Genomic DNA, 14627 nt, shown 5'->3' on the forward strand with positions numbered 1-14627 from the left:
TCATTCCCTGGGTCTTCTAACTTTCCAAAGAAAGTCTCGGCCAGTCAGATCTTATGGTCATCTGCCTGCAGTGCCAATGCAGGCTCCTCTGGGGGAGATGGTTTGATCATGGCCTAATCCACTACACATTCAGGGTAACTGAAGGGGGCAGTCTCCGGCCACTGCCCTGTCTCTCTGACCTCCTGCGGTCTTTCTTTCAGTATTGGGGGTCTACCACCTTCACCCCCACCAGATCATTACCTAGGAGCAGGTCAACCCAGTCCATAGGCAAACTAGTGACAATCCCTATGCTCACCGGTCCCGAAACTAGGTTGCACTCCAGGTGTACCCAGTGTACAAGTACAGGCATACACTCCCTTCAATACCAATCACCACCATTTTGGTGTTCACTGCACTCTCTTGTGGAAAGGTCAGGCATTTTCCCAGTAAAAGGGATCTAGTGGTCCCTGTGTCCATGAGAATCACCACGGGCTAGCTTGCCCCACTTGAGGGATATGGGGTTACTTTCCCTTCAAACACGAAATCATGATAACCTTCAGGAATCTTAACATTTCCTGCATTGGCTGTTGTAAGCTTCCTGGGTTGCAATCTTACTGCAGTTAAAGACACAGCTTGCTCTGTGCTTTCCATCAGGGTCCCGTCTTCACTAAGCGGGTGTGCCCCGATTAACCCTACCGGTTTCCAGCAGTCAGCCTTTAAATGCCCTGCCTTGTTACGATGGAAGCACACAGGTCTCGGGGTCTCACTCTTGCTCACACCACCTTCCGTTTTGGCTGGAGGAGGACCCCATGTCTCCTGCTTTCCTTTCTCTCCCAGGATTGCTTGGGCAGAGATCACCTTCCCACCCTGCGTCCTTTTCGGATTTGTGGGGGTGACTAGGAACGGTTCTCCCCTGGGAAACCAATTTATAAAGTAAAGCAAACTCATCAGCCAGAACGGCCACTTGCCAGGCTCCCTGAACCCACTGCTCCTTTACATGGGTCTTTATGGAGAGTGGGACAGAGTTTTTAAATTCCTCCAACAGAATTACTTCGGAGAGTCTCATAGCTGAGCTGTATTTTTAGAGCCCTCAGCCATGGGTCAAAAGCCAGCTGCTTACTTCTTTCAAACTCCAGATAAGTTTGATTAGCTTGCTTTTTGAGGGTTCTAAACTTTTGGCGACAGGCTTCGGATACTAAATCATATGCTCTGAGGATAGCATTTTTGGTCAGTTCATAATTTAATGAACTCTCATCTGGCAACAAGGAATAAACTTTGTGGGCTTTTCTAGTTAGCTTGCTTTGTAGTAAGAGAGACCAGCTCTCATCTGGCCATTTTAGCTGCTTTGCCAGTTTCTCAAAAGACACAAAAAACGCTTCCACATCTTCTTCATTGAATTTTGGAATTAATTGAGCACGTTTTAGCAAGTCAGCTTTTACTGGGGTTACTCTGTCGCCCCCTAGTTAACTCAATCCGTTTCAGCTCTCTTTCTTCGGATTCTTGCTGGAATATTCTCTCTCTCTCGCCTCTCTTTCCTTCTCCTGTCTTTCATTTTCTTCACCTTCCTTCTGGAAGGCTCTCTCTCTCTCTCTCTTCTCAAATTCAAGTTTCCTCTGTTCCAATTGTATCTTTGCTAACACTACCCCGTCGGATTCCACTTCTTCAGATTCAAAGGCAAAATGGTTGGCCACTAGCCATAGGAGTTCAGAATTCCTAGCTTTGCCATGCACAGTGATCCCACACTGCTCAGCCATTTTTCTCAGCTCCTCCATAGACAGTGCTTTTAACTTAGCCCAAGTTACTTCATCCTGTCTTGGAGAGCTACTAGCTTCAGTTGCAGACATGTTAGTATTCAATCACACACAACCACAAGAAAACATGTATTAATCTTGCTCTTTTTGATTGCGAACAATTTAGCTTCCCACTTCCAATTTCTTTCGTTTGTCTGTGGGTAAAATTCCAGGCGCTAGCAGCCAAGTTTCTGTTATGACCAGGTGAGAGGGAGGTCTAGGGGTTCCCTTTCAGCCTTCACCTGGTCTTACTGTAACAGGGTTTTGCTCTTTCAACACACCGTGTTATGAGCTCCCCCTTAGTGAATCCTTGTTCACTGCTTTCCAATTATAAGGCAAAGAAATGAGCACAAACAGGCTTTCTTAGGTTTAAAAGAAAAGTGAAATTTGTTTTAAAAAACTAAAACCAGTAATTCGGTTAAAGCCTACAGGCCGTGAACCACGCGAGCATGCAATAGCGATACGCACATGCAAAGAGAGACAGAAAAGTGGATCTGATGAAGGGTCACTGACCTGCTTCTCTCTCCAGAGATGCTGCCAGACCTGCTGAGTATTTCCAGCATCTGTGTTAATTTCAGATTTCCAGCATCTGCAGTATTTTGCTTTTATTATAGAAGAAAAGATCAAGTGGAACAGTTTGAGGCAATCTGAGGAGGGGTTTCTGTTACTGTCCTTCGAGCTCACTGTAGACTTTGATTGAAGATATGGCCTTGCTTTTCATTGGGGCCCAGTATTCTTCTTAAATGTTGTTCATTGTAGGAGACTTTTCTCTCTTGGGGGTCCATGTGTCTTCAATGGCTTTCAGTTCCGTGAGAAAAAGAGATGAGAGCTGACAGGAGAGACGTCTTCTCAGCCCAGAGGCAAACAGTTTTCTGTCTTCAAACACAGTTTCTCCAATTTAAAACTCCTAGTTGGCCAGCAGGTGGTCACGTGACCAACTGGTTTGACCAGTCTCTTCTGTGTATTTGGCCATCTTAGCAGTCAACCTGGAATGCTAGCTCCTCCACCTTCAATGTCTGGTAATCAAAAGTTCATTGTGGATTGAATGGGTCAGGGAAGGGTCCTTTGTCCCTTTGAAGCACTGTCCATAAAATATGCAAATATCTTTCCAGTCACGGGTCTGGTGCTTTTTTCTTTTTAAAAAGCCAGTTCTTTCTTTACTCCAGTAACAGTTTAAAATCAAATTTCATGTGGCGAAATTAATATGCCTCATTCTTGGCAGGTGGGGCCCTACCTGACAACATCCTCATCATTCACTAAATAAATAATCTTAACCAACCATTTTAATGAAAAACTTCAGAAAGTTAGAACTTGCACTGTAGCCTAAACGGGATAGTCCAATATTATCGTCCTATCCAATTATCTGGTTCCCATTTTAACCAGCAAAATCTGGTCAAGGAGAATTAATAAAGTCCCAATGTCAAAAGAATCTGACTTTCCCCTCTATTATTTAACACAAAAAAATTACAAATACCTAATGGACTCAGTGTCAATATGTACAGGTGCTATCCTCTCCAGGAGAAATTTCACCATTTCCAAAAACGGATTTGTGGGCTGTTTAGGGTTGCTTAGTTTTCGGGTTATTTCACGCTGTACAAAAAGAAATAAATTGTTACTCAAATAGAGAAACCACATTCTTAGAAATTTTCAATCCATTCTCATATACCATATTAATTTCAGCAATTACCACACATCCTTCTGCTTGTTTGCATGAACAGTTTGGACTAACAAGCACATCCAATTGGGATCTAATTCGTTCATCCTCTTCCAAAAATTGATCAAATTTCTTCATGAAGTCCTGGGCTTTTCCGGGATCAGGCAAGTTTTCTGACAATAGAATAATGTATTGAGCACAAAGTGTTGATACAACAATTGTACTGTCTATTCCTTGAAGAGAAAATGTTGCCTACAGCTTGTTTATGGTATATAATGATTGCTAAATTTTATATAAAATACAGGTGGCAAAAGTATCAAAAATATAAAATAGTACTTACTGGCAATTATCATCACTTTTGAGAATATGGCTTTGTCTGTGGGATCACACTAGGATTTCAAGACAAAATAGAATTTAATCACATTTGCACATACAATTACATATAGTAACTGGAGAATTTATTTACTAAAATTTTATGACGTTTCCCAGCAATTAAAAAACTAGTTGTGACCACCATTTCCAGTAACTGGACCACATATTTACGTGAAAAGGAACCAACAGAATAACTCATGTTGTGAAGGTACATCATTTCTCCTCTTACGTGGGCAGTAATTTCGGAACAATGGACAGCAATTGTGTGTGTGGGGTGTCAACGCACAGGAAATGAACAAAAACAAATACAGGTAAGATGCATCAATGGTAGCTATTTTTGTGTACTAGCTCCTGTGGTCATTTGTTAATTAGATATACTTTCAAAACTGAATGTGTAAAGATAAAAAAAATCTTTTACTCATGCAACACACATTTGAGAAGCACCAACAAACTCAAGCTAGATCAACAGCATGTGGAGATAAAAGTTAGCAAGTTGCCCAAGTAAGCAGAATTGAGGCGCAGAGGGGAAAAGTAGTTACCATGACTTCCCTTTTCAGGCTGCATTTCTTTCAATGCATAACCAGTAGCTATGGAACTCTTTTACTCTTTGGCTCCCAATCAAATTTGGAAAGTCAGGAGCGAGATCTGAGTAAGCATACTTATATGAGTGCACAAATCTTCACATCCGGACTTGAATCTCAAAGCTTTCAGGGGGCACGGATGATCCAAAAATATTAGAGTCAGAGATATACAGCATAGAAACAGGCCCTTCGGCCCATCGTGTCTGTGCCAGGCATCAAGCACCTAACTATTCGAATCCCATTTTCCAGCACTTGGCCCGTAGCCTTGTATGCTATGACATTTCAAGTGCTCATCCAAATACTTCTTAAATGTTCTGAGGGTTCCTGCCTCTACCACCTCTTCAGGCAGTGCGTTCCCGATTCCAACCACCATCTGAGAGAAAAATTTTTTCCTCAAATCCCCTCTAAACCTCCTGCCCCTTACCTTAAATCTATGCCCCCTCCGCTAAGGGAAAAAAGTTTCTTCCTATCCAACCTATCAATGCCCCTCATAATTTTGTATACCTCAATCATGTCCCCCCTCAGCCTTCTCTGCTCTAAGGAAAACAACCCTAGCCTTTTCAGTCTCTCTTCATTGCTGAAATGCTCCAGCCCAGGCAACATCCCGGTGAATCTCCTCTGCACCTTCTCCAGTGCAATCACATCCTTCCTATAGTGTGGCGCCCAGAGCTCTACACAGTAGTCCAGCTGTGGCCTAACTAGCTTTTTATACAGCTCCATCATAACCTCCCTGCTTTTATAGTCTATGCCTCAGCATAGGAGGCAAGTATCCCATATGCCTTCCTAACCACCTTATCTACCTGTGCTGCTGCCTTCAGTGATCTATGGACAAGTACACCAAGGTCCCTCTGACCGTCTGTACTTCCTAGGGTCCTACCATCCATTGTAAACTCTCTTGCCTTGTTCGCCCTTCCAAAATGCATCACCTCACACTTCTCAGAATTAAATTCCATTTGCCACAGCTCCGCCCATCTTACCAGCCCATCTATATCGTCCTGTAATCTAAGGCTTTCCTCCTCATTATTTACGACACCACCAATTTTCAGGTCACCTGCGAACTTATTGATCATACCTCCTATATTCACATCTAAATCATTAATGTACACTACAAACAGCAAGCGTCCCAGCACCGATCCCTGTGGTACACCACTGGTCACAGGCTTCCACTCGCAAAAACAACCATCGACCATTATGCTCTGACTCCTGCCACGAAGCCAATTTTGGATCCAATGTGCCGAATTGCCCTGGATCCCATGGACTCTTGCCTTCTTAACCAATCTCCCATGTGGGACCTCATCAAAAGCCTTACTGAAGTCCATGCAGACTACATCAACGGCTTTACCCTCATCTACACATCTAGTCACGCCTTGAAAAATTCAATCAAGTTAGTTAGACACAATCTCCCCCCGACAAAGCTATGCTGACTACCCCTGCTTAATCCCTGCCTCTCCAAGTGGAGATTAATCCAGTCCCTCAGAATCTTTTTCAATAGTTTTCCTACCACTGTTAGAAGCACCGGCCTATAATTACCTGGTTTATCCCTGCTACCCTTCTTGAATAATGGTAACACAGTTGCTGTCCTCCAATCCTCTGGTACCTCTCCTGTAGCCAGAGAGGATTTGAAAATGTGTGTCAGAACCCCTGCAATCGCCTCCCTTGCCTCACATAACAGCCTGGGATGCATCTCATCTGGGCCTGGGGATTTGGCTACTTTTAAGTCCGCTGAAACAGCTAATACTTCCCTCCCTTTCAATGCTAATATGTTCAAATATATCACAATCCCCCTCCCTGATCTCTAAACCTACATCGTCCTTCTCCATAGTGAACACAGAAGAAAAGTAATCATTTAAACCTCACCTATGTCCTCCTGCTCCACACACAGATTGCCACTTTGGTCCCTAAAGGGGCCTACTCTTTCCCCGGTTATCCTCTTGCCCTCAATATACATAAAACACCCTAGGATTTTCCTTTATCTTGCCCTCCAATGTTTTTTCATGTCCCCTCTTCACTCTCCTAATTACTTAAAGTACCCCCCTACACTTTCTATACTCCTCTAGTGCCTCCGCTGTTTTCAGCGCTCTGAATCTGTCATAAGCCTCCTTTTTTTCCTGATCCAATCCTCTATATCCCTTGACATCCAGGGTTCCCTGGACTTGTTGATCCGACCCTTCACCTTAACGGGTATATGTTGGCCCTGAATTCTCACCATTTCCTCTTTGAATGACTCCCACTAGTCTGATGTAGATTTTCCTGCAAGTAGCTGCTCCCAGTCCACTTTGGCCACTGTTATATCATAATAAAATCCGCCTTCCCCCAATTCAGTACCTTTATTTCCAGTCCATCTTTATCCTTTTCTTCAACTACCTTAAATCTTCCAGTGTTATGGTCATTATCCCCAAAATGCTCCCCACTGACTTCTACCACTTGTCCGGCTTCATTCCCTAGGATTAGGTCCAGTATTGCCCCTTCTCTTGTAGGACTTTCTACGTACTGGTTCAAAAAGCTCTCCTGTATGCATTTTAAGAATTCTACCTCCTTTAAGCCTTTTGCACTCAGACTATCCCCGTTGATATTGGGGAAGTTAAAATCCACCACTATTATTACCCTATTATTTTTAAACCTCTCTGATATTTGCCTACATATCTGCTCCTCTATCTCTCCCTGACTATTTGGAGGCCTGTAATACACTCCCAGCCAAGTGATTGCCCCCCTTTTTGTTTTTAAGTTCTACCCATATGGCCTCATTTGAGGAACCTTCTAAGATATCATCCCTCCTTACTGCAGTAATTTACTCCTTGTTCAACAGTGCAATGCCACCTCCTCTTTTACCCCCTCCCCTGAAGATTTGATACGCTGGAATATTGAGCTGCCAGTCCTGCCCCTCCTGCTAACTTAGAGCCCAGGCATCTGAAGAGACGGCCATAAATGGTGGTCGTTAAAATCTTGAATGTGAAAGAGGTCAGAATTAGATGAGATAAAAAGAAGAAATGCTGGAACCACTCAGCAGGTCTGGCAGCATCTGTGGAAAGAGCAGAGTTAACGTTTCGGGTCAGTGACCCTTCTTCGGAAGGGTTCCGAAGAAGGGTCACTGACCCAAAACGTTAACTCTGCTTCTCTTTCCACAGATGCTGCCAGACCTGCTGAGGGGTTCCAGCATTTCTTCATTTCAGATTTCCAGCATCTGCAGTATTTTGCTTTTATTTTACTACATAAATATAAATTGTTGTTGGAATGGTTCAAAAGCCACATATATTAGTCATCCCCAATTGCCACAAGATCAAGTTGGTGAGCCTTTCCTGCAGTTTATACTGATGGTGCTCCCACAATGGCATAAAGCAGGCAATTCTAGCATAGTGACACAGCAAAATGAAGCAATGGCAATAATGCACGTCCAAATCAGGTGATGCGTCACTCTACGGCATTGTTGCTCTCGTCTTGGCAGTAAAGATCGTAGGATTGATGTTGTTGTGTTACTGCAGTGCATCAGTGATGGAGAAGACACTGAGTTCAGTGGTAGGGGTGCTGATCATTTTTTTTTTCCCATTCGTGGGATGTGGGCATCGCTGGCTTGGCCAGCATTTACTGCCCATCCCAACTACCCTTGAGAAGGTGGTGGCGAGCTGCCTTTTTGAACCGCTGCAGTCCTTGGGGTGTAAATACACCAACAGTGCTGTTCGGAATGTGAACTGCTGTGTGTTCAGTGTATACTGTGCCCATGGATTCAGGTTTGACACTGGTTAGGAGTTATACTCCAGGCTATATTTTATCCAAGCAATGACAGACTGGCATCACCAGGTTATCTCATGCCACATTCCCTTTGGAGTTAGAGCAGATGCAGAAGTTGGAGCTGAAATAAATGTTCAACATTTTAAGGCTCGCTGTAAAATGAAGCTACAGTATGACTGCCTGTAATGCCTTATGGTCCAAACCAAAAAAAAAGAAAAATTGGGTGTGAGGGTTTGTATAAACTTTTATGAAACAAAACAGAAACATGAAGATACCAAGTTAGTTGTGGGGGATGATGGGGTTGGTGGTTAAGATATAGAAGAATGCAATTTCAAATCACCATCTGCTACTTGGTTTTCCCTGAATTTTCTTCATCCTTAATTCCACTTTTGTTCATCATTTCTTATTTGCTCACTTTATCCTATTCAGAGTTTTAGATTGAGGTCATTTTTTAAAAATTTCCTTTCAGCAGTGGATCTTATGGTGAAATCACATGGTCATTCATGGAAGTTGCGATTTCCCCAACCTCCATTGAAAATGGCTGGCTTTGGAGTGGCAGTGCCAAGACAAGGTGGTGGGCAGATGTTTCTGGGTACAGCTTAAAAGCAGGTATCGATCAGGAATTTGTGTGGGTACCATATAAATCAGCATACAATTTTGAGCTGTCCTTTTATGCCTGTATGTAGTTTCTGGTAACAGTGTACACAGATCACAGGCACATTTACGTGCACCTGTCAAGTTCAATTATGACAACTTCATTAAGAACAAGTTTGAAATTGCAGAGCTATCAAAAGCCCACTACTGAAATCTGCCTAACACAAATGGCAGTGTAAGTTAGAAGATCAGTCTTCTACAAGAGAAAATTAAGACCATCCAGTTTTAAAGTGCAAAAATATAGTTGTCTGAACACCAGGGGAAAAAGGAATTAATCCTACATCTGGCAGCAATAGGCTAAATAGCTGGGAAAACTCATTGCGAGACTTCAGACAAAAACAAGTGGAAAGAATATGTCTGAAGTACAGCATCTAGGAAATTCAAGGCCCAGCGTTTCAGTTATTTGCAATATGCTACTCTGAAGGAGTAGTGAGGAATTCAGTTGCACTCATAACTGGAGTTCCATGACACCAAGACACAAGTGCTAGGAATTTATTTGTAGTCCTAGCTCTACCCCCATCAATTTGACCTCTTCATACCTTAAGGCTGACCAGATTAGCAAAACTGCAAGTTTATGTACCACAGGTGAGCTTAGCTCTTATTGAGTAGATCCATGCTACTTTAAAGTGAGCACGCACGAGCTGAACTAGAGTTAAGATCGCAGATTCACCTTAGAGTCAAATTTACTACCTTTGGCTCAGTCTCAGCATTCTAGAACTAATACGCTGAAAGGATAAGCTGCAACTGTCTGAGTCTTTCAATCAAAATCATAAAAATCACTTATACTTGACAAGATTTGCACATGTTGCTGGTGCCATCACACTTCAATGCACAGAGCAGAAAAATGTACTTACTTTTTGTTGTTTATGCAGATCAAGCAAGTCACGTACATGATGCCTCAGCATATTTTGACACTTCCACATTTCATTTAATGCTCTGTTAAAGATTAAAACAATAACATTAAATAGTTGACTAAAATTAAACTATAGTACGACTCCATTAACCTTATTTACAAGGCCTTCAGAACACTTTAGGTATGAATGAATTTCATTCCATTTCATTTACAGAAATAGAGGATACAAGAAATTCCGAAGTAAGAAAAGATGTTTTAGTACATCAAGCCCAATCCAGTCTAATTATTCCTTTAGCTCTATTTGCATTATCTTTGCAGACTACAACCTCATCTCCAATCACCCTTTCTTTGCCAATTTCTTAAATGCGTTGCCGCCTCTAAAATCCATGTCCATCGTTCCTGCAAACCCAAGTGAATCCCTCCAAAGGTTTCTGCCCCTACCACAGCACTGAAATAGCTATACTGAAACTCTCAAATTACATCCTCTGATTGTGACCATAGTGTAATATCCTTCCCCATCCTTCTCTAGAGCCATCCTCCTCTGAAGCCTCTCCTCTGTTGTCCAGTTGAGTGAGATTATTCTTGCTTGGTTTCATTCTTGCTTATCCAATTGTAGCCACAGCATCTCTGGCAATGGTTTCTCTTCCAGCTCTGGTACTGTTATCTCTGGAGTTCCCCAAGGATCTATCCTCAGTTCCCTCCAAATCCTCATAAGTGCTGTCATTTGGCAACATCATCTGAAGATATGGCATTAGTTTTTGTGCACACGGACGACACCCAGTTCTACATCTCAAACCATTTATCTTGAACCTTCCACTGTGTTTTCTTGACGTTCAGTCCTGGATGAGCCACAATTTCCTCCAATTAACCATCAGGAAGACTGCAGCCATCACCTTCAACCCCACCACAAATTGTGCCCTCACAACTAAATTTCAATTCTCTACCCAGCCACTGTTTCAGGTTGAATAGCTCAAAAACCTGTGAGCCCTATTTACCACGTCCATCACAAAGACCGTCTACTTTCAAATCATCAACCGTTAACCAGCCCATTTGTTGCTGAAACATTCCTCCATGCATTGGTCACCATCAGACTTGACGATGCTAATACTCTCAATTTAATTTCATCCAAAACTCTGCTGCCCATACCCTATTCTGCACCAGGTTCTCACTCACGTGTCGCCACCACCATCCCCCTACCCACTGTGCTTGCTGACCTAGATTGGTTGTCCAGCCCCAGAACATTTCCCATTTAAAATCTTCATCAGCATATTGAAATCCCTTCGTAGACTCATGCCTCCCCATCTGTGTAAACTCCTCCAACCATGTAAGAAGTTTGAATTCCTCCAACTCCAGCCTCTTGTGCATACCCTGCCTTCAACCATCTAGGCCCTAAGCTCTGGAGTTCCTTCCCTAAATCTCTCCTCTACTTTAAAACCCTCCATAAAATCTACCTTTTTTATAATCAAGCTGCCAGTTGCATGTGGAGTTGGTACAAGCATATGACAGCCATGAAAGGAATAAAAAAAGGGAAAATGTGTTGCTTGGAAACCGAAACTACTAGTCACTGTTTCTGAAGTAGTGCTTTTTCCACCCTCTGTCTACTAATGCCAAACTAATAATCACTATTTGGTGTGTTAATGCAACATTCATGAAATTAAATTTTCATCTGAGACCACTACTCCTCTGCATAATAATTTGTAAGATCGATGATGTATTATGTAAAAGAAAATTGAGCAGGATGTGTAATTTGAATGTGCACAAACTAAAGGTGGTAGGGCAGGTTGAGAAAATATGACAACCTCAGTAGAGACTTCTCTAACTTTAAAACAAGAGATATGAACTTCCCTGTGACCAATTAAAGAATCGCATTCACATTTTAAGACTTTTACTATAACTAAACTAAAAATCAACATTAACTAAACAGTACTTAGTTGGTAGCCAATACACTAAATTACAGAGAAATGTATTTCCCATTGATTTATTAACACTTGAAAACTCCACACCACATTGATACGTTAGTGTTCTCAGCAAAAAAGATACCCTTGCAGTTTAAAAGTCCCAAGCTCCTCCCAGTTGCAATAGGTTGGATCCACCAGTGTCCTTCTCAAAGCCACTGTCCTCTTCGCTCACTTCTTCTGAGTGCTTTCAACTGGATTTCCATTAATAAGGCAATCGCGGGTGGCCCCGTTGCTCTTTTCGCCAACACAAACCTCTAGCCTTCGCACCAGGTTCAAATCTTAGAAAATTTTCAGAGCACGACGGCCCCCCCCCCCCCCCACTTTTTATTTGTAGTTACTTTTTTTTTAATTTTAGTTTGTTCCATCATTTTTTTTAAAACCATGTGCCTGCCCACTGTTTTTCTTATGTTTGTGCTTTGGTGCAGGGCTGTTCATTTTTCTGTCCATTAACACCCTCTCCGCACTAATGCTTTGTCTTTCAGCACACCATTAACATACCGTCTACCTTTGCTCCGTGACCTTCTGGTCAGTTATTTTCTGTGACCCTCTGTCCGATCAACACCTTCCCTTTTGTTATCTCTTGCCCCACCCCGCTTTATTTGCTTAAAACCCATTACATTTCTAACCGTTACCAGATCTGATGAAAAGTCACTGACCTGAAACGTTAACACTGCTTCTCTCTCTACAGAAGCTGTCAGATCTGCTGAGTATTTCCAGCATTTCTGATTTTTATTTCAAATCTTAGTAGTCTTTTGCTGTATTGGTGATCTGAAAGCAGCTGTTTCCACAGAAAACACCCCATTGGTCTTGCTCTCTCTCTTTAGGCTACCAGCTGACAGCTCGTGTTTCATTTCTTCCTTTCAAGCCCCAGACTTACGAAAGCCCCTCAAACTTATCCAGATCAAAAGTCAATCGTCATTTGCCTTCGATAATTCTCAGAGACCATAAGTGTTAGAACTTGCAACTCAAATCTGGATTTTAGAACCCCTAGCTCCCCGTTTACAATCAGAGCTTGGGACAGCGAAACCCATGGTCTTTTAGCTGTTACAACCTTGCACCCTGCTTTCAAAAGAGTCATTAATCTGGGTTCCTTGTTCTCATGGTAACTGAGACCCCTGGCTCATCGTTGGGAAGATTTTGTCAGGTCACATGTTTCCTCTGAATGTCCATTTTACACTGTATTAAAGATCACAGTTTTTAAAAACATAACCATACTACAAAGAGCAGCATTTATAACATGAATAACAAGTACATGAAGGGGAAAAATTTTGGAGGACTACAGGGAAAGGGTGGGGGAGTGGGGCTAGCTGGTTTGCTCTTGCAGAGAGCTGGCAAAGGCTTGACAGGCTGAATGGTCTCGTTTGTGCTGCAATTGTTCTATGAATGCCAAAAAGCGAAGTTTAAAAATACACAAGAGCTGATTTTATTATTCTTATTCATCCATCCCTCCCCAGCAAGCCAGATCTGAAAAACTACACCAAAAGTGCACTTCATCTGTAAAAAAATATTTTGGCACATTAAAACAAAGGTCAGAGGTACTTGCAAAAACAAAGTACACACTGTCGAGGTAAGATTTCATAATGAGATTATTAATTCTATTATGAAAGGAATCAATGCAAATATGGTTTCTTTTCCAATGAACGATAAGCCAAATTCTGACCCATGTCATTTAATTTTAAAGTTTTTGTGATGTTTCAGGTTATTAGTTCTGGCCAATTAATATGGAGCCTAGGTGAGCCCCAAGGCATCTCAGAGACGACTTCCAGAAGATTCCAGTGACCAACAGTAAATACAGTAACCCAATATTAATGAAACACAGCTCTGCATTTCTTTCCAGTGCTGTCTTGCTAGTTTAAAAAAAAATTATAAGCAAAAGTAGTGATAGGTAACATTTTAGAAATCAACAGCTGATTTTTAACTACAAGACCAGCCATTAACAGATTCCTGCAAATACTACATCTCTCCCCAACTCTTCCATGCACCTTGATAGGTTACAATGCAGCTTTGATACTACACCACTGCTAGTAATGTTAAGAAGGCAGTGAAATTTCAGCGTAGCTACCACCACTCAGTAGAGGTACACATTTTCCAATGATGGCAAAAGTAAGAGTACCACAAAGTATCAATTCCATAGTGCAGTTTAATCTTCTACAAAATCAATGCACAGCTGAGCAATTCCCAACAGCTAATGTGCAGAGTATAGATGGCAATATTTCAGTTTCATAAAGGAAAACTTAAAAACAAGATGTAGCTAGGAGATTTCAACTCAACCTTTAGACAATTAACAATCTCAATGGTTCAGAAGAATTTTTACAGTAAAATTACTCTCAAATCAGGCTTTTCAAACGGTTACTCTGTCAAAGTTCATAAGATTCATCTCAATCAAGTTGTGTCCCTCCACCACCAGAAGCAGCTTGGGTGCTGTAGCCTAGATGCCTGGATATCAACGCTTGTTTGGCTTAAACAGCTGATGAACATGATTTAAATGGTGGCTCTCCAGGTCTACACCACTAAAACCGCCTCACTTATTTAGATGGCAGAAACATTTTTAAAAAATGTCAAATCTTGATCTACTATTCAATCACAGAGAGTGGAATATGCTAAAGCTCTAATTAGCATTGCATAACCACAATTATACCAAGAGAAAATGTGTTTTCTTAAAAACTATGGCAGGTCAAAGTGATGACAAAGAAGGACTCCGGCAACTGCAGAGAAAGCTAGAATTATATAGATGGCATTCAGTCAAAACAATTTGAAAACATACTTTACAGCATTGGTGTCCAGGGTTGCATAAAGGTAGTACAAACACTTCATCCTTTCTGAAGTCTCCAAATTGTGAGGCACCATGTACTGCGCAAATATTCGTTCAACAAGTAACCTGTAAATTAGAATTCAAAAGCTGTTTAAGAATTTAATGCTCACTTTGGTTTGGCTTTAATGCTGACCAACTGAAGTCTGCATTCAAGTATAGCTAAAAAAAAATTCACATAAAAGCAAATAGCTCAGTTAACACTTTCAAAGCAGTAATCACTTTTGAGCTCAGCCACTAGATAATGATGC

The 14627-nt window shown here is 41.7% G+C and overlaps 1 protein-coding gene across 3 annotated transcripts in view; it reads right to left on the reverse strand.

The window, feature by feature from the left end:
• pds5b (PDS5 cohesin associated factor B) overlaps window positions 1–14627 on the reverse strand; it is a 261787-nt gene that overhangs the window by 92884 nt on the left and 154276 nt on the right. For all 3 annotated transcript variants that reach the window (XM_068033499.1, XM_068033498.1, XM_068033500.1), the window contains exons 13-17: window positions 14332–14445; window positions 9611–9692; window positions 3764–3812; window positions 3457–3596; window positions 3244–3359 (exon numbers count right to left, since the gene is read on the reverse strand). In XM_068033499.1, the coding sequence (XP_067889600.1) occupies window positions 3244–3359; window positions 3457–3596; window positions 3764–3812; window positions 9611–9692; window positions 14332–14445 (501 nt within the window). The remainder of the gene's footprint in view (window positions 1–3243; window positions 3360–3456; window positions 3597–3763; window positions 3813–9610; window positions 9693–14331; window positions 14446–14627) is intronic.

The sequence above is a fragment of the Heterodontus francisci genome, chromosome 6 (assembly GCF_036365525.1).
Source record: "Heterodontus francisci isolate sHetFra1 chromosome 6, sHetFra1.hap1, whole genome shotgun sequence".
NCBI classification, from domain to species: Eukaryota; Metazoa; Chordata; class Chondrichthyes; order Heterodontiformes; family Heterodontidae; genus Heterodontus; species Heterodontus francisci.